Consider the following 24,217-nt stretch of genomic DNA (forward strand, 5'->3'; position numbering starts at 1 on the left):
CAGTCTCCAGGCAGGCCAGCAGCTGACAGCCATCACAACTATTTTGGTCGGAGCAGAGCACCGGCCAACTTTCACACTTCAGTTACTTTTCCAGTCGGGGCTTCTCTAATGGAAGAGAACGCGGCATGCTGGGGGCAGCAGGGAATGCCCCTCTCATTGTCTAACTGCACTGGATGTGACCGCGATCACATGGATTACATATTTGTCACGTTTTGCCTCCATGATCAGAACGGGATGCCGATCATACGCTCCCTGTCGCTCGTCATGGGAAAGTCTGGAAAACGAAGGCAGGGGGACAAAGAATACACCAACACAGAATGTAAAATGTAAACCTGCTTTTTAATTGATCTCCATAGAAACAACTGCCAAAAAAAACAAACAAATGTCATGTAAAGTAACTGATAACAATATGTGCACTGCATCACCAGCAACAGCCGAGGTGATTCATTTGCAATCAGCGATCAAGGTATTCAAAATACAGTCAAGAACAGTTTTAGAAAAAAAAGGCTCCCAAAATGCCTCAAAAACCGAACACAGTATACAGCGATGTAGAAATTCTGTACAGAGACGAAAGCAAAAAGGTTGTCATTTTTATTTCAGACCTCAGTCATGAGAGATTGTCCTGTCGGGGCGTTAGAAACTATACCATACAAATATATGTTGGAGCTTATTCCATACCGGTCCGTGCATGAAAGGCTCCTCCGCTTTGTCACAGGCAAGCTTAAACCAAGCTCCAGATCAACTGCTCTCATTAAATGAATCACCAATTTTGCCGCCAGTTATACTTTAGACCGCAAAAACGTTCCCGATGCATCCGAGACTCTCTCACCTTCTCTTCCCTGTTCTCCTCCATAAACAACATTTCATCAGAGCAGTTCCCATCCTCTCTTTCGTCTTTCTATAACAACAGCCCTCGTTTCCTCTCTAGGATCAGACCCGAGCAAAGCGTGGTGTTAGTGTTTTCTCTGCAACAACACCCACACTCCAGCGAAAGGAAATGAAAGTTCTTAACAAAATCAACCTACGTCTTATTTATGAGTTGCACATGTTTGCGCCCACCACGGGTCTTCCTCCAGCGATTAGCATATGATCGTCCACGCCGATGCAGGCCAAAACATGAGCGACCGTTATGGTTGAAAATAGCACTGCATTTAAAGAAAAAAGGCGCCAGGGTCTGTTATGTGTGTGTGTGCATGTTGCTACAATGACCAGATGAAACACTGGCTGGTCATTTGAAGGCCTTAACACTGCACATCAGTGTTGGATGTTGCATAACTTTCAATGCATTTGCTGGAGAGTGGGTCTCATGCAGTTTGGAGATCAGACTTTCCAGCTTGTTCTCAGTCTCAAGTCCTCAAATACAGCAGTTTCTCGTAGTAGTTTTAACTACGTAACAGACATATTTGAACCCAAACCACAATCTTTCAAAACCTAACCAAGTAGTTTTGTTGCTTCAACCCAAACAAGTATTTTCCTGTGAACACATAAGTTCTTAAGACACATGCAAAGCTAATGCTAGAGGGGTAGGTAGCGCGGCATAGTTTGAAACGCTGCTGTATTTGACAAGTTGGGAGACAGAACGTTGTTGGACTGTCGTACCTCTACATGTGGACTTTCTGCTTTAACACTTGACTCATTTCACCTACAATATCTGCTTCTTCTAGTAGTTACAATAGCACAGCACCATTCACAAGAGCCACACACTGAAGCACTGAGTAAGGCATTTAACACCACACCATTGTCCTCCATAGAGTCTGCACCTTATCTCAGACCTTTGTTGCTTCCATGCAATGTAATCCTCTTCAACAAAGCTTCCTCTTTCACAATACATTAACTTAAATACTCATATGATAATATCCATAGGCTACTTCCCACTACATGGCTTTTCATTTCATTCATCCGTTGAAAGGTCACCTCCTAGTGATACGTCACTGCCTAGCTTTGATGAAAAGCTGCCGACTGAGAATTCTCAGGCCCTCAAACTGGGAAGAGAATACCTACAATGTTTACCAAACTTCAATTAGATTTATGATTTAGAAGGAAATCTAAGATTTGCAATAAGCGCCAATAAACCATACTTCTTTGTGAAAATCCTCCATGTATCACGTGATATTTAAGACCATTACATAGCTGCTCAGCCTGCCTTAAAGAACGATTTTATGGCATGTTTTAGCTTGGACACACCTTGCTTACATATTCAAAGAATTGCCACATTATTGACGTGTGTTACTACAGTTCGGTGTATTCTGCAATGATACAGATGTTATTATTGTGTAATAACTGATTTTCCACCATTTTTCCAACCTATATCACTTGCTAATCTTTGGTAATACGGAGGAATTCAACTCTCAATGTTATATTTTCAGTTATGTCAGAAACTGAGCTACAAGATGAAGCGATTTCCCTTCAGATAGTGGAGGGCACTAACTTTCCAGTGATGAAATGAAGACGCATGTCAGTGCATGGTGTTCCTGATCAACCTGTTCTCACTCCCTACTCGTCAAATACCGATGCTTGGTCAGTGCCTCTCGACGTCTGATACCAACACACAGAAGCGCCCTTTAGCGTCTGTATGAGACGCACCAGACTGAATCCAATCTAAACCCATATTCGGAATTCTTCAAACATTTTAACACTTTATTTTGAAAAGAGACTGTATGCGTGTAATGAGCAGAAAGTGCACCTTTTTCTGTGAAACAGCGGAACAAGCGGAAAATGACCCGCCGTGTCTGACACTTACAAAGCTGATGCTAGAGTGGTACATTGAGCGTCATAGATAGAAGCTTAGGGCCACTGATGGAGAGTCTGTTTGACGAGTAGGGAGGGAGAATGTGTTCTAATCGAGTTTCTGTGGGATCCAAATGGAGATGAAGTTATTCCTCTAAAATACACTGTGAAGCATTGTTGGAACTGAGTGTGCAAACTAATTTCTTTAACTCCTGCAATCCACTCTGTCTGACTGAATACTTTACACTAATACTAATTTACTCTGACATCCTATAACAACAACATATCTGCATGCTAAACTAGGCATCACAATCACATCAGAAGAAAAACAAGTTATGCTAAATCCAGTAATCAGGGTGGAAACAGATTTAAGACAATGATTCTTTTTCTCCTAAACTTAATTAAGTTAAGAGTTCAAATATTTAATTAAGAGGTCAAATATTCTAGCTAAACCTTTCATCCAAATACACAAGTATTTTTGACACGGCATCATGCGTGTTAGTAGTGGCCGATTTCAAATGGGCGAAAACTTTATACTGAAACAACCATTCACACACCAGCAGCTTTGAATAATTGAAAAAAAACATCTGAAAAACATAACATGGAACCAAACACAAAATGAATCTCGCTCTTGGCTTCTACAGATAAACCTACATGTCTGGGTGGAATACGCCACAACAATCAATCGAAAGTACCGTTTATCATATCACACATACAACATGTACGTCCTCGTAATCCAGAGCAAATGGTCACTGCACTATTCCAACTCGGCATTAGTGTTCCATTTGGGAATTTAAAATGCTGACGATGAGACAACATCACAGCTGTGCAGTTATCTGAAAGAAAAGCAAGTGAGCAACATCATCCAACCCATGCAGGCAGATTTACATGTGAGCGATAAATCGGCAGAAACAATCTACAGTTTAAATGTATTAACAAAGAAATCGATTGCAATCAACAACCCCATAATAAATCGTGTTAAAGGTAAACCGACTGTACGCTGTCTGTATTAAAACCCATCCCATCACAGTGATGCTTTATTTTTCCATGTCTGTAATTTCTGAATTATTTCCTGAAAAGTTTCCTGGAAAGAATTACAACTTAATAAATACTTTGTTCATTACGAAGCCATTAAATAAAGCGTATCAACCATCAACATTTAGACATTCTGCCTTGTTGTTTTAACGTACAGAATTTTGAGCAAGAACTGAAAATGAATCATGAGGCCATTGTTACACAGAACAGGTATCATGACTAAATCCAGAGACAAATCCAGCAAATAGTAAACACATTCAAATGGCAATCATATTCATCTGAATCAGCAAATACATTTTTGTATTGTTTAAAGCTGAATAATGCATATTTCCACATCAAAATATGAATAAATAAATAATATGTATTCTCTGTTTCATGGTATTTATGCTATAATACCTAAGCAAACTATTTTAAGTGAAATATTCCAAGGACCAATTGACTGACTGTCACTTTAATAATGTTATATATATATATATATATATATACATATATGATTCCAAGGTTGGTCTGTGTTACTAAAATCACAAACGTTCATCACTGCATGATAACTGCTGTGTGACAAAGGCTCCAACACACATTCTGTTGAAACTTGATGGAGACTTAACAACAGAAGAGAAATCTTTATCATCAACTCAACATCAATGAATAGTATTTACCTCAATGGTAGAGGCATTTACTGCGAGTTTAGCAGTGACCATAACAATACAAACATATGCTGACTAAAATGGTACAACAAAACCAACATTTCTACAGCTCCACCTTTCCCAGAATGACCAAAGAATCAGACAACTTTGTCGGCCTAAAGTGAGTCATGAGACCTTAGTGTGTTGTATATTCCAATATATAGTAAATGATGGTTAAAACCAAGAGAAAACATTAGTAAGTGTTGTATTTTGTATACTGGTACACTTCACAGACAGCAGTGGAAGTGCCACTGTCAATGGACAGTGTAGTACATATTCAGCATTCCTCTTAAATGTCAGTATCTTTAAGGAATAATGTCACTCGCGTGGTACATTCGTCATTGTATTTTAGGTAATGTTGCGGAGAAGGAGATTGAGGAGAAGGGCTAGCAGCAGAGCTCCAGGCTCGAGTCTACCGGGACATGACGTCCGAATCAGAGACGGGTTGAACAAGCCACACGAGCTCCACCTCAACACTCAGGTAAACTATTAACCGCAATAGTTCAACATAACTGTATCTTAGAAATGTAGGTAACATAAAGTTAAGCAGAGAGTAGCATAGCTTGCTAACGTCAGCTAGCTATGCTCATGTTGTTAGCAAACTAACATTAAAGTTAGCTGAAATAGCCCAATGACATTTTTAATCCTGTTGATTCCCCTGTTGTTGTTGTTGTTGTGCTAACGTTAGTATAGCCAGCTAACAATGTCGGGTCAATTCTACCTAACTAACCTCCCTAACTCTATAGGTTACAGTTGTACTGAAATATCATGTTTGTGTGGTTTACCTTGGTGGAGGTCGTGTGGCAATGACCTGATACAATGTATTAAATATAGGCTTTATTTATTGGTAAGTAAGTGCGATAAATACGTGATTTTCCACAGTGGGTCCCAGCGCTCAAAGTGCCCGGGCCTGGAGCTCTGTAGCTGTTAGGAGATTGAGACCTAATAGCCTTGTGATTAAAGAGCAATTTCACACCTTTTTATCTTAAACATGCCGTGTCTCCGCCCTGTTCTCAGCTGTACAGTACAACTGTAAACCATATGACGGTCGCACGCTCTTCATCCCTCTCTTCATATTACAACTCCGAACAAGAGTTACACATGTAGCTTCTATGAATTATGTCTCTGGATTTCTCTCCACACTTCTCTTTATGCATTTCTGGATAGTGGAACATCTAACTTCCAAAGACACGCGTTTCAAGGAGACATTTTATTAATTTCGGTGGTGTGCATTTAGTCGAGCACAGATACTCACAGTCAGGTGAACCAGGTCAGTAGGTACTGCAAGCTATTAGCCTAAGCTACAGCTAGCTACCCACAGGGTGTGTATGTGCCAGTGGAGCAAGAAGCAGTGTATAAGTGGCATTAACTTTATGTGGTATATGCTGCTCACATATCAGACAGTTGTGTAGGTTTTTATGGTACTCTTGTTTTAATAAAGTGTATTCTTCACTCATCAGAATAATTGTTACACAACTACATTATGAAAATCAGCTAGCGTAGTTTGAAATTGAACACAGCGGAGCTTCTAGACATGTTCAAACAGTGGGCTAGTGGATGTAAATGTATTAAACTGGGCTCCGTTTGAGTAAACACTATATGGTATGCTATATACAGCTATCATACTCCATACGCTAACGTTAAATGAAGCTAAAGAAACATTCATAGTTCAGCACAAAGTATCAGTGAAGGCCATGTCTAAAGCAATACATCCATTCCTTAAAAGACTCTGACACCAGACTACGAGGCTGTGCTTTTTCAAATAATACAAACCCCTCTGATTGTCTACTGTGAACCTGATGCAGCATAGAAAACGGCAGAAACCGAGACCCACGGAGACAGATAAAAACAGATACGAACGGATCGATAGACAGACCGATAGAAATAGAGCCACTCTCCCAGGACGTGGCAGAGGGAGAATCAGCCGAGCGCTTCACATTCCTGCCTGGGCCCTTCTCACCCACCGCCACGTCACTCCGTGAAATAGTAAGGCAGCTGTTGGCTTCCGTCAGCTCAAAGTGCATCTCTGAACATATCCAGTCCACCGCCCGCCCACACAAACACACACACACACACACACACACACGGCAGAAGCAGACACGTGTGTCAGATACACTGAGATATGCACAAGCTTGGTTTCCATCCAAATAGATTTGTGTGGATTTTTATGTAAGAGACAAGTTCAGTATTAATAGATCCAAATTCAACAAACGCTTTCCGTCCGCCATTGCAAAACCTTCTTCACGCTCACTTGAAGCGAAACATAGTTTCTTAATCAACACGTTATGCAGCAGAAAGGTGTTGATTGACTAAATAATAAAAGCCCTGTTAAAGTGCACTACAGTTCAATGTGTTGTAAATATTGTCCGTTCAAAGTGGATGCGTCTGACTAGTAGTTCATGGCATGTGACCAACAAAGGCAACGATTACTTCTCAACGCGGTAGAGGCGCTCTCCGTTCCTCTGGTGGATCGTTTAGGAAACAAATTCTCTTCAACTCAGCGGGACAACACACAAAACCTTTTATTGCAGCATTTCAAAACTTGCCAAATTTGCCAAACAGTGGATTGGAAATGGAGCTACAGACGGACGAGCACAGGCAGCGGAGGTGCCGGGCCTCACACTCACTCACTCACTTCACTCTCCAGGCCTTCTAGAGAATCCATAGTTGGGGTTCGGGGGTTCGGGTGGGGGGGGGGGGGGGGGGGGGGGGGGGGTGGTGGTGGTGGTGGTGGTGCTTCAGCTTTCACTGCACTCTAAGTAGAGTCACAAATCATCGCCAGTCCAATCAAGGACTCGGGCATCTTTCAGTCCATCCAGCGAGAGAGAGTGTGAGGGGGGTGGGGGGGGAGGCCGGGTCATCTTTCTCTCTCTCTGCTTTTTTCTCTCTCCCTCCTCTTGTGCCCCCACCCCCCCCCCCCCCCCCCTCCCCTCTCCACCTTCACTTGGCTATTTTCAGTCCTCCGTTTCGCCCGTGTCCGACATTCTGAGGGGCACCGTTTTCTTAAAAGGCCCCTTTGGCTGATGGAGAGTTAGTGACTTGGGCGACTAGTTTGGATGAGTCCACTGCGGGGGATAGATGTTGGAAGACATATTACAATTATGTACATGGTATATCAAAGTACACGTAACAATAATTCTGTAGATAACACCAGGATTTTATTACTATTAAATACACTGCTATGTATTAGTTTCATGTGCACAGATGAAGGTGAGGGGATGTTAATGAAATGAAACTACAAACATGAAATTATTACAAAGATTCTCACAGGCTTGGGCCTTTATTTACCTCTAACTACAGAGAGAACCAGAGCTTTCCATGAAACAGGCTCGTATTAGAGGCACGTCTTTATTTTAAATGTACTCTGTTACAGAGTCACTTAACTGTTTGTAAGGGATGGATTAGACAAAATCATCAGTGTGTTCTAACGTAACCTGAAAACATTAGCCGATAAGACAGGAGTCTCACACTCATCTTCACTCTGGGCCACATCAGCATCACGGTCGCCCTCAAAGGGCCGGTTGTAAATGTAAGACTGTGTAAATGTAACTACTCCTAATATATTGGTAAATAACTGTCTCTGCATTTGATTATTGTTTATTCAAGAGTAAAAATATTGTACATGCAGTTATATAAATGTAAAAATATATTTAAGCACATTTCTGTTGTTATAACTTAAATCCTTTTAATTTAGGGTTAAGAAACCCACATTACTCTATCTAACTATTAAAATAGCAAAGACAAACATCAAACACAAGTTATTACAATAACTTTGTTCAAAGCTTAAAATCCTTTCAAGGGTGCGTTTGTCGTAAAGACACGTTTAAAGTCATCTTCAATGTACTCACAATACATTTATATGTCAAATGTAGAGTAACCAGCCAAAGAGCTGCTTCTATGACTGTGTTGAAGTATCTCATCATTTTGACTATGGGGATATTTTTATTATCAAGTCTAACCTTTAATTTTTTTTGCTGGCGGATTCGCGGGCCACATAAAATGACGTTGCGGGCCGTGATTCGGCCCACGGGCCTTGAGTTTGAGACCCCTGCTATATGAGATAGCTTACTATCTACTAACCAAGCATTACAGGCCAAGAGTAAAAACATCGTTTCAAGTTTGTCGGGTAACTTTTTACGTGAAAAAGACCCTTTCATGACTAGCACCTCCTGGTCCTAGCATTTCTCCACTGTATGGAAGCTCCTCTTGGATGCTAGTGCTGTTTATGGTAACGTTAGCGTGGAAATTTATTTTTCTTATTTATTTAATCTTTATTCAACCAGGCAAGTCACTCAGAACTAATTCTTCTATACAATGGTGGCCTGGCAAATGGCAAACCTCTTGAGGGAAAGGGGGAGGGGCTTGACGCTACAGATCAATGCATCAGTTACCCTTCATCCTAAAAGCCTTTTCTCTTGTGACGTTAAAAGTCAAACACACCGCTTGAAAATATGAAGTAAATGTAAGCTAAGCAGCCGTGTCCTGATCATACTTAAAATAGTCTAGCTAGCTTTACACTGCAATACAATTTCCCCGTCAAATGTATCATCGGCTGGTGAGGATGCTGACCTGCTAGCTTTAGCCTTCTAGCACCATCCGTATCATCCGTGTAGCCGTCAATTACATATTTACGATCCTTGTACAGGGTTGTCGTTTTAAAATAAGCTAGCTGGAAGACATTGAAAAGTCAAGCGGAGACAACATTAGCTTAATTACCGCGTCAGGTGTCATTTCAGCTGGGGAAACCATGGTTGCTAGAAATGAGAAGCCTATTTTCATCTTCCGTGTCTGAAATCAACCTGTTGCTGTTCTCATTGTAAGTTGCATGTGTTCCAATGGAGACTGGAAAGCTTGACAGGCATAGCAACAGTAACTAAGCAAGAGTCAGTGAGCAGTTAAACAATACTGAAATAATACTAGATGAAATAATCATTGAGAATGGTCTTGGAGGTATGAGAAGACTGCAGTCACAGCAAAGGCAGCTGTTCTAAGATCAGTTCTGGTTCAGGGCACCTGTAGCGTCAACCCATCACTGGTTCAGCATCGCCTTACTGATGCAATGCTGAGTGTTTTTATCAGGCGAAATGAAATGGCGTGAAATAGAGGCAGCAGGACGACCAAGAGGCTCATGTTTTATACAACAAGCTTCATCATTATGAGCATATTTTATCATATAAAATAGTAAGATGCTTCATTGGTTTATGATCTGCTGACACAATCAACGAGTATGGTCTAGACCAGCGGTATTCAATTAAAACTCAACCAAGTCCAGTTATAGAGAATTCGACCCTTGGCTATGACGTGTCCTGCGGCGAAGTGTCCCTGAGCAAGACACTGAACCCCTAACTGCTCCCCTCAGGAGCAGCCCACTGCTCTACGTATACTCAGGATGGGTTAAATGCAGAGCTACGTTTCCCCACTGCGGCACTAATAAGGGATTGTCGTCTTCTCTACACCACTTGCTTCAGCTCTATTCCTCCCTGTTAACGTCTTTGTCGGGCAGTGAATGAATGTTAGGATTCTAGTGGCGCCCTGGTCTAGACCATAGATTGTATAAAGATGGACGACATGACAGCTCCCCAAAAGTGAAGCCAAAACATCTTGATCGCCCCCTGGTGGCTGGCTGCAGTACATGTCAAAACCCCCGCCGCCTCCATGTTAGCGGATGGGACATGGGCCTAACTAAAGCACGTGCCGAATACATTTTTCCCAAACATGGTGTCTATCATTTTAAGTAGTTCTTATCAAACTGATGTACTGATGTAAATTCTTACCTGAGTTGAGATTTGGTCAGGTAAGGAAATGGACAAAAATGATTGCTAGACCTACGTTCAACAGCATCACTAGAGCCACCAAGATAGAGTTCGGGCCCTGTGGAAGCACAAGAAAAGTCTCTATGTAGCAGCTACACATAAATATAATGCCAATTCAAATGTCATTACATTTGAATATTATTAAGAAATGTTAAGCGACCCACCTACTTCATTGTCATTCTTATAATTAGGAGGTTAGTTAAAAAAAAGAACATCATAAGGAACATTTACTCTGCTCACTTCTATATAGAAACAAGATAGGTTTGTTTTTTCTTGATTTGAACATATAAAGTAGTTAATAAAATAAAATAATTTGAATAAAATAATTGTCCTTAAATACGTTAGCCCTACTTAATTGCTAGAATTGAAGAAAGAACATTTGAAAGATTTATGTTGCTACTCTGGTTTCTGTCTAATTTTCTAAATAATGGATCCTTGTATGCCTGTTTTGGGCTAAGAATATGAATTATGCATAACATCTTAACACAATATAAATCATCACATTAAATAGTATTTGCACAATTACACATCAATGCACTGGAAACGACAAGTTAGTATCTGAATCAAACAAGTACAGTAACTTTATCGAACTCACCGACTCCACTTCAATTTCCGGAGCTATTTCCATACTGGCTTTCTTGGTTTCTGCGAGGCTCTTTGGTTTGGTTGATTCCTGTCTTTTTGGCCTGGGAGGCTCTGGCGCTTTGGTGGCCTCGTTTAGTGGATCTGGTGAAGGGCTGGGGGCTGGCAGGGACTTTGGTGCGGGTGCCCAAATCTGTTTGGCAGGTGGCGGCAAGCGCGCCAGACTCGATGGGTGAAAGTCATCCTCCACACCAATCGGATCCTCGGGTGGCCGGATCTTGACGTCTGCCTTGACATAGTAACCGTGGTACTGGGAGTGAATCTGCCCATTGCTGGGGTAACTGCTCAGTGTTGTGGTAACAGCTGGTTTGACCGCTGGAGGCGCCTCCTGCAGCCTCACTTCCTGTCTGAGAGAAAGTTTTGATGCTGCTTTTGTTATGCCTAACAGAAAGGAGAAGAGAAGAGAAATGAATATCCAAAGAACCAACACATATATTGTTTGGGGAATTATTTCTAGGTGTCCTTGGGCAAGACACTGAACCCTAAATTGCTCCTGATGGTCAGGCCAGCATGCTGCACGGTAATTCACTGCCATCGGTGTGTGTGTAAGTATTGTACCTGGATAGCAAATGAGTGCAAAAGCAAGATAAAGCGGTCCATTTCTGATCATCAGTTAATTGTACCAGAGCAACATCAGCAGCAAACTTAATAATATCAAACTCAAAAACAAGAGGCCAAGTATACAGGCTATCGCCTCAAAGTCGGTGTATAAGACAGACGCTTTTTGCAATCTTGCAAAAAACGTTGTCCATGCCCTCAGCTGTGCCGTCACTATTAGCCTCTTCCAATCGCGGGCCAGTTAACACCAGTGGAAAAACAGCCAATAAAAGGTGTTTTGAGAAAGTGTGAGTCGCCATAACCACAACAGATCCATCAGCATGCAGCCATACCTGGCCACTTCAACTATTAGGTAGTTTGCTGCAGCAGAGTGTGAGTTTAGCCCCGGACAGACACAGAGGTGCACACTCACTTGCAGTAATAATGAATCACACTGCTTTTCTTGGCAAGACCCGTCCTGTGTAGCTTGGTTTAGGCAGAGACGACGGGTTAGGATTAGGCATTGAATTTGACTAGTTAGGGTCAGGATAACCCATTGTTCAGGGCAGAGGACTTGAACCAATCAGGTTACTGGTGTAATGATCAGCATGGTTGCCTGGCCAATCCGTGTGCTTTAATGCTACACAGGGCGGGTCTTGCCAAGAAAAGCAGTGTGATTCATAATAAAGCCCTACGAACGAATGCCAACACGCGACTGATTGTATATATAGGCTACTTAAGATTCCTGGTTTCTGAGTCCGTTCCTCTCTTACAACGGACACTGCTGGTTGCTGTGCTGCTGCAGTAATCACCGTTAAATGCCATCTTTGCTGCTGAAATGACTGCTGCTCACCATGTTGCTATTCATTGCAGCTGTAGTGTAGTTGCTGCAAAAATGATTGCTGCTACTCACAAAGTTGCTCTTTAAACTATTGCTGCTGCTCGCCATGTTGCTTCTTCACTTATTGTTGCTCTTCATCATGTTTCATCACCTAACATTCGTTCAGCCCCTCTCCTTTAACAGTGTTCCTCTCTAGAGATGCTAGCTGTGCTCAAGGCCTCGGACACTCCTCCAACACAAACATGGATACTGTTCATCATAAAACTATCAACTGACATGTAGCTGAATATATAATTCAACATATATACAAATATTTGATGCTATTCTATTTGAATTGAAGTAAATGTTCTATGTTTGTGTCTAGTCTGAATGGGGCTACATCTTACATTTCATTGTACAATCCTGTGTCGTAAAATGGCAAATAAGTGAACATTGTAACCTTGACGACTGTTAATTGCTGATGAAAGATGTTTCATGAGAAAGACATGCTTGTCAAATTTAAAAACAGCCCAAGTGGTTTACCTGCTGTCAAAGACTCAGCTGCCGGGGTTTTGTTCTCTTTCCCAGCAGGCTTCGTTGGAGCGACGGCGGCGGGAGCCTTACTGCTAAACAAGGTATTTTTAACAACAGTGGGTGAAGCAGTGGGGCTGGGAGATGGAGACGGGTTGGGTGTTGTGCCTTTCCGGTAGAAATGAGGGCTCCCTGATGGAGATTTCTCCTTCTCCACAGGAATCTCCTTCACCTCTAGTGGCTCATTGTACTTCTGCCGTATGTAGTCCGGGCCTGAAAAAACATACAAGTAAAGAAAGTTATATTTCACAAGGATCACCTGCATCTTCGTTTGGGTGACCTGGAGGATTATTCACAGTCTGATCACCTGACCGCTCATGTTTCTTCACCTGCTGGACTTAAAGTGTATTAGCATGATAGGATTGATAGCTAAACGATGAAAATAAGACCAATTTTGTAATACATTGGAATTGTCCTTGAAGATGTTTTTTTGGGAACGATCATTCAGTAGATGAGTGCAAGACAATGATCACTGTCTTATCCTACTGTGCATTGACTGTAACTAGAGGGAAAGAGCTCAGAGAACACACTGTTTGAAACACAGCAGAGCTGTCTGAGGATCAGTATCTGTCAGCGGCTTACAGTTTGAAACATCAGCTGCAAATGGGAATTCATTGTTTGTGAGTGGAACTTCCAGCTGAAAGTACAAACACATAACTACATGGCAGCATTTAAAGACAACTCGTGTAGTTTTATCATTCTGTTATTCTTTCTGTTGCTGCTGTCTATTGTAAATAATTAAGAGCACAATGAAACCGGTAATTGTTCATTTTAAAGACCTGGTCTGAAGAAATCATATTTGCTATTGTTCTTAGAACACTATGGTATATTACATGGTGAACCACGTCTGTGGTTCTATTTTGTTCAGCCTCTCTGTATGGTCCTTTGATTCCTCCTGTAGTTCTCACCACATGTCTGGTGGACGACAGTGATGTCATAGATGTGAACTTCTCCACTCAGAAAGTCCACATTGCTGTTGAGCTGAGCCATGTGGGATCGAATGCCTCTTTCCCACTGCATGGTTGGATTCGACCCGACTCTACTCAACTCACCTTTGGTACCATGTACATGTCTAGATTTTGTTTTCCACTGCAGATAGTAGGCGGGATTTTTAGCTGATCTTCATAGCAACGAAGCGTGTTTTCTTGTTTCTTTCACTTTGAATTTCATCCAATGAACAAACATTCAAATGTAAACTTATTTGAGTGTTGTAATTAGGGCACATGTCATTCAGAATGGCCCCTCGCTGCTCTATTGGCATCCTGTCATGTTACCACCAATAGACTGGTGTGTCACTAAACCCTTTCCATTAGCAGGTGGCCTTTACTGGCAAACAATGATCTTCGTAATCTGTTCCTCCACTTTGGCACTAGACACCATCAGCTCTTGGCACGTCTGTGATTATTGTTCAAGCTTTTGTTGCAATAACTTAATATGATGATATTATCTTGACATCACAAGTTAATGATCTTTTTATCCTGACAATGAGACACTGTTATCTAAAAGGAAACAAGATAACAAGATAATGAACACGTTATCACAAGACAGAGATTCTTATCCCAACTCTTGATCACGGTTGATTACCTACAATTCCCTTGAGTTCAGTGAATCATTTGTATCATTTGTAATGCAGCCCTCCTTCCAGGTGTCATGAATCACAGACTTTGTGAAAAGTCTCTGACCCTAATATAATAATATATATTATAATAATAATATATATACCATAATATATATTTCTTACATCACTGCTTACTGCGATATTAATTGTTAACATTAAAGCCATGTCTTTGAAATCAACATCAAATGGGGTGACCCCCTGCGATGCACAATGAATGCCAGCACTGTATAACTTTTAGAAAAGAAGCATCATTTCTATATTCTACTGCTTTCAGAGACAACATGAAAGACAGATTTCTCTGTGTCTTTAGTGTTTAATTCACCTCATGCTGTTCCACTGTGCTGTGTGTGTGGCTGTGCTGCTGTTACAGTACCTGGCTGGTGGAAGCCCGGGGAGAGCTCTCTGGCCACAGCCCTGGCAATGTCAGAGTCCTGACTGGCTGAATGGGCAGCCTGGTCTGCAGCCTCTGCTTTGGCCCGGGCATGGGACGTCCTGTAAAAAAGGACACAAATTAAATAATACGTAGACTCAGTGAGTTTAGCATCCAGCAAGTAACCAACATACTCGCACAGCGTAGTTGCCCCCATTTTGCTACGCTGCATGCTATATACATACACATACATATGGCTTTTTTAACCCAGGTTAACAGCTCCCTTTGCCTGGGGCTAAGAAAGACTTCACACTGGCACGATCCTGGCACATTCCAAAGTGGGCTAACCTCGACTTTATCCTGGAGCTCGCTGGCCCTGCTCCCGAGTTTGCAGGGTTAATTAAACACGGGGCTAAGAGCTGCCAGTGTGAAATGGGGCTAAAGTAAAGGAGTTTTCACGGGACATTCTAGAATGTAAACATTAGTCACGTGCCCCAACGACATCTAAGCCGGGGCTGGTAGAGGTGCGGTGTGAGTAGTATAAGGTTTAGGTTAACCGTGGGTTTAACAACGTGTGTGTGAAAAGGGGGCTAAGTTATCCCCGTGTAAACTCTTTATGTGCACTGTGAAGAGCCTGCATGTTTAAAATAGGGCTGCAACAACTGGTTATTTTTCATCTTTAAGTACAGGATAAGAATACTTCCAAGTATTTATAAAAAGATAGTATAAGGGCATACGAGTTTGTGCATAAGAAACAACATCATGTAATATCTGATCTTATTTTTAACGGTATATAAACAACAATCAAAACGGAGTGTGTGTAATTTTCTAATTCTGTATTATTTTCAGCTACAGGTTGTTGTTTATTTGGCTTCCAATTTTTTCTTGTGCTGTTTAGTGATTAAAAACTGCTACTGTGACTGGCTGGCAAAAGCCCCGGACCCGCACACACTGAGGAGCATATTAATCCATCATCCCACGGGGCAGTTTTATCCACTCAGAACTAGTGAGACAGTGAAGAGTAGAGTCTTGAATACAGTCGCTACCCTGACTAGTACTGCCACATGAGAGATAGAGAGCGACAAATATACATTTCTACATTTGAAAACCCAAAGCCTGGTTTTGCTACTCAGCTCAAATGGTGGCAGAACCCCTAAAGAAAATGTAAGGTTACAGGACAAGCATGTCTTCCACATCTATACAGGAGTACACGCAATGTACTGTGTAAAGCATTTTATGTAAGTGGGATCATCAAATAACGACTAACAAGAACCCACTGTTTAGATTCACAACTATACAATATACAAATAAATACACCCACACTAGAATTACCACCTCCAGGTTGTAAGCCTCTGCCAACCAGTCAAGTTGCATAATACATCCATGTCCGTCCTAAATATCATCACTTCATCATTTTATCCTATTAGACATTAGAAGTGTCATAATTAGCAGATTGATTATTGAGTTACGGACAAAACACGTTTCCTGAGGTCACAGTGACATTTGACCATCAAAATCTATCAGTGCAACCTTCAGTCAGTCAAGTGGACGTGTGCAAAATTTGAAGAAATTCCCTCCAGGTGTTGGTGGGATACATTCAGAGTCCATGTAAATCTATAGCACAACACTAGAGCACTAGGTAGGGGGGAGCCCCGGATTGCCTCTGGGTATTTCACACACATGAGGTCACAGTGAGGTCTCAGTTCATCCTTGAGTACAAGTGGACGTTTGTGTTAAATTTGAGGAAATTCTGAAAACATAATGCCCCCGGCCGTGGTTGGAGCCCGCACGGAGGCAAGAATCCATTTAGCCTCTCTTTTTTAGCCAACGCTAACCGATTCAATGACAAACGGGGCCAACGGCAGGTCAGCTGTCTCTAACTCACGTTCGCTCCGCCAGTAATTCAACGACAGGCCAAAATTGAACTTGTCTGTACCCAGACAAAATTTGTTTGTGAGTGAAGAACCTAGATGTCACTTACCACCACTAGGTGACATTTAAAACTGATACCCCGCTGGTAAATAACCAGTGTTGCAGACAGCTGTCAGTAATACAATGACTAAACACATTCTAATAGCCTGTACATCCATGTCACATCCATGATACATCCATGTCACATCCATGATACATCCATGTCACATCCATGATACATCCATGTTACATCCATGATACATCCATGTCACATCCATGTCACATCCATGATACATCCATGTCACATCCATGTCACATCCATGATACATCCATGATACATCCATGTCACATCCATGATACATCCATGATACATCCATGATACATCCATGTCACATCCATGATACATCCATGTCACATCCATGTTACATCCATGTCACATCCATGATACATCCATGATACATCCATGTCACATCCATGTTACATCCATGATATATCCATGATACATCCATGTCACATCCATGATACATCCATGTTACATCCATGTGACATCCATGTTACATCCATGATACATCCATGATACATCCATGTCACATCCATGATACATCCACGATACATTCATGTCACATCCATGTCACATCCATGTCACATCCATGTCACATCCATTATACATTCATGTCACATCCATGACACATCCATGATACATCCATGTTACATCATGACACATCTATGACACATCCATGTTACATCCATGATACATCCATGTCACATCCATGATACATCCATGAGACAGCCATGTTACATCCATGTCACATCCATGATACATCCATGTTACATCATGACACATCTATGACACATCCATGTTACATCCATGATACATCCATGTCACATCCATGTTACATCCATGATACATCCATGAGACAGCCATGTTACATCCATGTCACATCCATGATACATCCATGTTACATCAATGACACATCCATGATACATCCATGTTACATCCATGTTACATCAATGGCACATCCATGTCACATCCATGTCACATCCATGATACATTCATGTCACATCCATGACACATCCATGATACATCCATGACACATCCATGTTACATCCATGTTACATCCATGTTACATCCATGTTAGCCTCTTGCTACCATAGCCCAGGGTGCTGATGCAGCACTGAAATGATCCAAAAACCTTTTTGTCATTACAGTATATTATCTGTTGGTGCCACAAACCCCTCTGAATCAAGGATAATTGGTGTTCCTTGAGGAATTGTTACTGCTATGGCTTAAATCTATCTGTGTATTGTTTTCTGTCTTGTATTGTTACTATTGGCCATGGTACTAATTCTGCACTATTTAGTGAAATCAATTTAAAATCGACGTAGAGCCACAACAGAAACCTAACCAGAAAAGCTCCGGTCCAAAGGTCAGCCATGTCATCACTAGAGTTCTTCCACACTGACCAAGAGAATATCAGATACACACTACTGACTGACCGTGTGTGTGTCTAGCTGGGGGGGGGGGGGGGGGGGGGGGGGGGGGGGGGGGGGGGGGGATGTCAGCTGTTGATAAGCGTCGCCCTCCTTGGCCTTATTTAGACAAGCACTACTTCTGACGCACAAACACACACACACACACACACACACACACACACACACACACACACACACACAGGTAAGACATGCACTTCTGCACAAACACACACACACACACAAACTGGCAATCTGGCCAAGAATGTGCCTACTTGCTTCTCTCCCTCCAGCCCACACACTGACTCTCTTGACCTCTCTCTCTATTTTCTCACTTTGCCCCCCCCCCTCTCTCTCTCACAGCTCTCGCTCTCTCTGTCTCTCAATTAAATTAAACCAGTACAGTGCCCCGGAAGTGCTGCTTGCATAGAAGCGCTCGTTGACTCAAGGAAATGAAGGAGAGTTTGGTCGTAACGGTAAAATATCCATGTCAATGAGCCGTGGCCTGTACGGTCGACAACATGCTCGACTCAGTCATGGATGTATGAAGAGAATGGAGGAAGTGGCCCCATTCTTAGAAAAAAGATGCTCGTTGGCACATGAAGCCAAAAGTGCTCGACTACCGAGTATAAAATTACCAAGATCTTCCGCAAACATGGAGCCCGCAGAGCGAGCCCAATAGAGTTTTCTTTAACTCCGACTCTAAACTGCTCACTCTCGGCTCAGAGAGAGAGTGAGAGCGAGCGAGAAAATATAAATACTAAAGAAAACACAAATAAGTTCAGAACCAGAGCATTGTCTCTGACTGAAACCAGAATTTCTTTCAGACTCCAAAGGTACTCAGAGTTTAGTGTTCTTTGTCAGTCTGTGTCCGTTTGTCCACAGGGGGTTTATACCGGGACCACCAACAGCCCCTTGGGGAGGGTCCCCTGCCAAACAACTCGGTCCACCTCGACACCCTCACTCCTTCATCGTCCCATTGGTCAGATAGTGTACGGTCTCCTCCCTCTGGCAGGGAAGCACAGACCGGAGACGGTGACCCGGGTGGAGGGCACTGCGAGCGGGGAAACCTGCAGATACACGCCGTTCAGTGAGACGCCGCTCGATATTAACTCCGCCACAAAACGCTCCTCTTTCAAAAACACCAGCACACCTCTGTTCATCCTGGAGGCAGAGGACAGGTTAGCGTGTCCCACACGGTCTCCCACAGCCAGGAGAACCGCCTCTACCGGGACACACGTCAGGCTGAACCCGAACGCCGTGCCTCAAAGACAAGGACGGAGTCTCAGAGGACGCCATCCCCGACAACAAACATGGTTCTCTGTCCGCCAAAACACCACTAATCACACCAAAAATACACCGACAACAACCTTAAACCACCACAACTCAATCATACAGTGAACTATGAAGAAAGATTGAAGAAAAGTTTGAGAAAAATCACCAAACATTTAGCAACGCTCTCCACCACCACGCTCACCACCATAGATAGGGAGCGAGAGAGAGAGAGAGAGAGACAGACAGAGAGAGAGATATTATAGATATCTAGAGGTTATACCTTGGTATAACCATAACAGCATCAGGGAGTTTCAACATGGCAGTGAATGCACTAAAAGAAAAAGCTTGAAGAGCTCTAAATGCAATTAAGAGAACATTTTATAATTTTCAAATCCCTGGCTTAAAATATTGAACAGTGTCATCCAGCCCATTTTGCTATACGGTAGTGAAGTGTGGGGTCCACTCAGTCATCATAGCTATACCCGCTGGGACAAACATCCAACAGAATCTTTACACACGGAATTCTGCAGATACATTTTACACGTATACAGAAATAAACCAACAAATGCATGTAGAGCAGAACTAGATACCCACTGATCATTAACATTCAACAGAGAGCACTCACATTCTTCAATCACCTTAAATCCAGCCCCCTAGACACCCTCCACTCCAAAGCCCTCGAAACCCAAGAGCTGAGCCCAGAGAAGAGTCCCCTATGTCAGCTGGTGCTGAGGCTAACTGCCTCCTCTCAGACACACTGGGACCAGTCTCACAACACTGCTCTCCAAACACCAATCAGAGTAAAACACATTATAACGCCATGTAAAGAAACCCATCTGGAACACTGGAAAGAAGAAACTAAAAGCCAAAGTAGATGAGAATGTTATCTGATGAATAGTGAGAATATGTCTCTACTGTCAGCGATAGAAAGCAGAATGTGTGGTCACTGTGGGACAGGTGAGGCTGAGACAGAGATGCACTTCCTCCTAGAATGCAAAACATTCAATAAAATTAGGAACATTTACTTTATATATATATAATTAATAATCAATCTAGATGTTATATTAATGTTATTGTGTATTAATGTTATTGTATGTTTAATTTTTTTTAATGCTTTGGCAATACTGTTTCTAAACTTTCATGCAAAAATAACCAAAATAAAGCACCAAAAAAACAAATACACAATCAATCACAATAATCAATATGTTCAAAAGTTCACCACCTGCTCTCCACCAGCACCCACTGAGCATAAAACGCTCCCAGTAGTCCATCTGTCCCTGAAAGCCTGTAAATTGTCCACCGTCTGGTAGTAGGCATGTTCCACCCTGAGTCGGGCTTTCAACAGTCCCTCCAGAACTTTCACCGGATCCTCACTACCAGTACCCCGAGCCCGATTCTTTCCTGTCAGCCAGATGGCCAATTTGGCAGAACCAGACAAAACGTTCACCAGTGTGAGGACAGCCTTCTTTTTTGAGCAGTATTTTGGACCAAAAATAAAGAAAAGACCTCTCCAAGACCCTGAAACCATCCCATTAAACATGTGAGGTGTGAAAGCACCCTAAGACTGTTGCACAGAACTGCACAAATGTTTATATTGTCCCATATTTTTTGCTTAAAATTCAGTGAAACTGACAACTGTGTAGACAGTGACTACTGCTTTCTCACAGGGCACTCAACAAGTTAACTGCTGAGATCTGGGAACACGTTGACATCATACTAAAAAAGTCCAAGAGGGCATGAAACATGAGCAGGTCAGACAAGTTGGGAACAGGGGTTTTTCAAGGCGGTAGCACAGAGGTAGAGCGGGTCGTCTTCTAATTGGAATATCCTGAAAGTCCATCTCCATGATGTGTCCCTGGGCAAGAAACTAAATCCTGAGGTAGGTACCCAAGCATCAGTGTATGAATGTGGGGCAGTGGCGGGCCGTCAGGACCTGCAAAGCCTTCTCTGCTGGCCTAAACAGAATCACAAAGTTATAGCTATTTTATAATTTAATAATTTTTCTTAAATACACTACATGTATCATCATTTATACAAATATTTTTCCCATTATCTTATTTTCTCATTGCACAGCTACTGTGTTCCTCAGTTGCTCTGCTTCCAGCGCAGCTTGTTTTAAGTAGAGCTTTTATCCAATCAGATTTCACCTCTGTGTCTCTAGGTAGAAGAGAGGCCCGAGGCCTGCAGACTCACCAGTGAATCCATGTGCAGTTTAAGTGAATGGGGACAATATTGTTGATTGTCACAGTGTTCAACCAATCAGATCTTTAGTTTGAGATTCTTTGAGGCGCCAGAGCGGCCTGCAGGCCTACAACTACGTCAGCATTTCTCCAGCTCACTTTGCAGGAGTGAGGTGCAGTGTGTGCTGTGATTGGTCAGTGGGCGAGCACGCGACTATTGAAAACGAAACTTAACTTGCCAGCAGAGCTTAGTTGGAGGAGTTTATTTATTTTTTTTACCTAGCTTTGTTTTTTCAACACTCAACAGCTGGATAAGGAGGAGAAACGGATTTAGTGGCGGAGTTACTGACAACGTCTTTCTCAAGAAAGACATTTCAGGAAAAGCTGGACATCGTAAGAAATGGTCAGTCAACGCCACAGCTGGCAGCCCTGACTCAGCAGGAAGAGGATTTGTATGAACGGTATTTCTTGCTGACAGTGTCGGAGAAGCATTGCACATTTTATGGCTGGGTTTGGAGCTATGCTACGCTAACCTGAGGACACCATAGCATTTGAAAACTTTTGGAGAGACTCGAGTGGATCTACAACTCAACAACCACTTTCACAGGGAAACATCTCTACAACCGCGGCCCGACGTGCGGTCAGCGCATGTGTGAGAAATACAACTGAGGATCGGCTGTCATCACTGGCTCCATGAATCGAGAAGGACTTCTTACTGGAAGTGAACGATGTACTGGGATTAAACTCTTTAAGTTTCGGTAAGCGTTCATTTGTCTATCGTGTCGTTTTTATGAATAGTATTTGAATGGCTCTTGCTCTTATGTGGTGGAATGCGTGGATCCGCTGCAGGTTTGCTGGATTGATGTTTCATAATGAGGTTATTAGGAGGTTATTCAACTGTAGTAGGACAGCACAGAAGGCCCAGGTATACAATGCACGGCCCCGCCACTGATGTGGGGGAATGTAGTAAATGAGTGGTCGGAAGAGTTGAAAGGTACTATACAAATGAAGTCCATTTACCATTTAAACCACTAAACCACTTTATTTGAAAGTCTGAAAGTATAGAATAATCTCTCATTGCACAGGAAAACAGTGTAAACACAACTATGGACTATAACTAAGTGTGTTAAGTTGAAGTAAAAAAGGAGGTGCACCTGTTAACTGTGATGGCTCTGTACATCACCTTTGTTTTCTTTTTCAAATACTTTTGGGTTTGTCTGATTGTCTGACTGCTCTTTTCAGTGATTTCAATGCCAAGACGTGTCCTGATGGCATAAGGGTTTAATATGCTAACCATGTAAATGCAACATCTTCAGTCTAAGTCCAATCAGGCACCTTTGCAGGATATCCCCTACTACTGTAGTCAACTCTCTACGTAACTCTACCTAACATAAAGGGAAACAATGGCCCAGAAAAAAAGCTTTCTGAGATGATCTTACGCGGGACGTTTTACCTGGAGATGGCGATCTCTACTTTGGTTCTGGCAATAGCTGCTGCTCTCACCGCTCCCTCGATGGCCCGGTCCACCTTCTGTTTGGTCTTGGTGTTCCTCAGCGGGATCAGCTGCTTCCTGATGCCTCGGGACAGAACGTTGTTCTTGTACTTTCCTTCTTCCTTGGTGCTATCAGGAAAGATGGTGCAGCCGTAGCCATGTCGCTTATTGTTCAGCCACTCGCCTTCATACTTCATGCCGTTGGAGCGCTCGGAGACGCCAAAGCCGCTGCGCTTGTCATTCTTCCACTCGCCCATGTAGGACTCGGTGGTGGTGGCGTCCACGTTGTCCTCCAGAAACATGTAGTCGTCGCCGGGGTCTCCGTCTCCAAAGCTGATGGTGGAGTTGGCGTCGCTTGAACTGATGCGGCTCATGGTGGTGTCACTGTGTGCTGAGCTGCGCTTACTGGAAATCGACGAGCGTGAGTCTGACTTGCGCAATCGCTGGAGGCTCCCGAAGAGGGAGCCGCGGCGGAAAAGACCCTTCTTCTTTTCTGAACCTTCTCCGTCTGAGTGGAAGTTGAGTACGAAGCCGCCGCGTGTACCGGCGGGGCTGTCGGACAGGCTATCACGCAGTACCGTACCGTTACTCTGCTCACTGCGGAGGGAAGACAGCGAGGTTCGTAGAGGGGAACGAATGACAGACGCCATACCGTACGGAACACTCTGACGCACGCCATAGCCATGACGCATCCCACCGGTCCACTGACCCTGGAACGTACCTGCAGCAAGAACAGAGGGAGAGAGACGACAGACAGTGAGGGAACTGTAAAATACAGATGTTTAAAGAAGAGAGACAGAAATGTAACAGAATCACAAAGAGATTACAGAAGTCACTGAACAGAAGCATCCATGGAATAAGGGCTGGAACGTAATCAACCAGGCAAGAAGAGAAGAAAGTTAAAAAACACTCATACAACACTCGGGGTAGTTTGTAGTCATGGTTTTAAACTGACCTAAAGGAAAATTGTATGTGCTGTATTGTTTCCCAAATCTAGTGTTTGCAAATTTACGTGGAATGCGTCAGATTAAACATGAGTTTAATGCGCAATTT

General features: G+C 42.7%; 1 protein-coding gene across 1 annotated transcript in view; it reads right to left on the bottom strand.

The window, feature by feature from the left end:
• Window positions 1–337: 337 nt before the first annotated feature.
• Window positions 338–24,217, bottom strand: part of LOC306706360 (junctophilin-1-like) — a 39,690-nt gene continuing 15,810 nt past the window's right edge. Inside the window, exons 2-7 of the mRNA XM_079173410.1 lie at window positions 23,126–23,885; window positions 14,840–14,958; window positions 12,801–13,061; window positions 10,854–11,281; window positions 10,220–10,316; window positions 338–7,510 (exon numbers count right to left, since the gene is read on the bottom strand). Coding sequence (XP_079029536.1) covers window positions 10,236–10,316; window positions 10,854–11,281; window positions 12,801–13,061; window positions 14,840–14,958; window positions 23,126–23,885 — 1,649 coding nt within the window. The 3' untranslated portion in view covers window positions 338–7,510; window positions 10,220–10,235. The remainder of the gene's footprint in view (window positions 7,511–10,219; window positions 10,317–10,853; window positions 11,282–12,800; window positions 13,062–14,839; window positions 14,959–23,125; window positions 23,886–24,217) is intronic.

Source organism: Pholis gunnellus (genome assembly GCF_910591455.1).
Source record: "Pholis gunnellus genome assembly, chromosome: 14".
Lineage (NCBI taxonomy): Eukaryota > Metazoa > Chordata > Actinopteri > Perciformes > Pholidae > Pholis > Pholis gunnellus.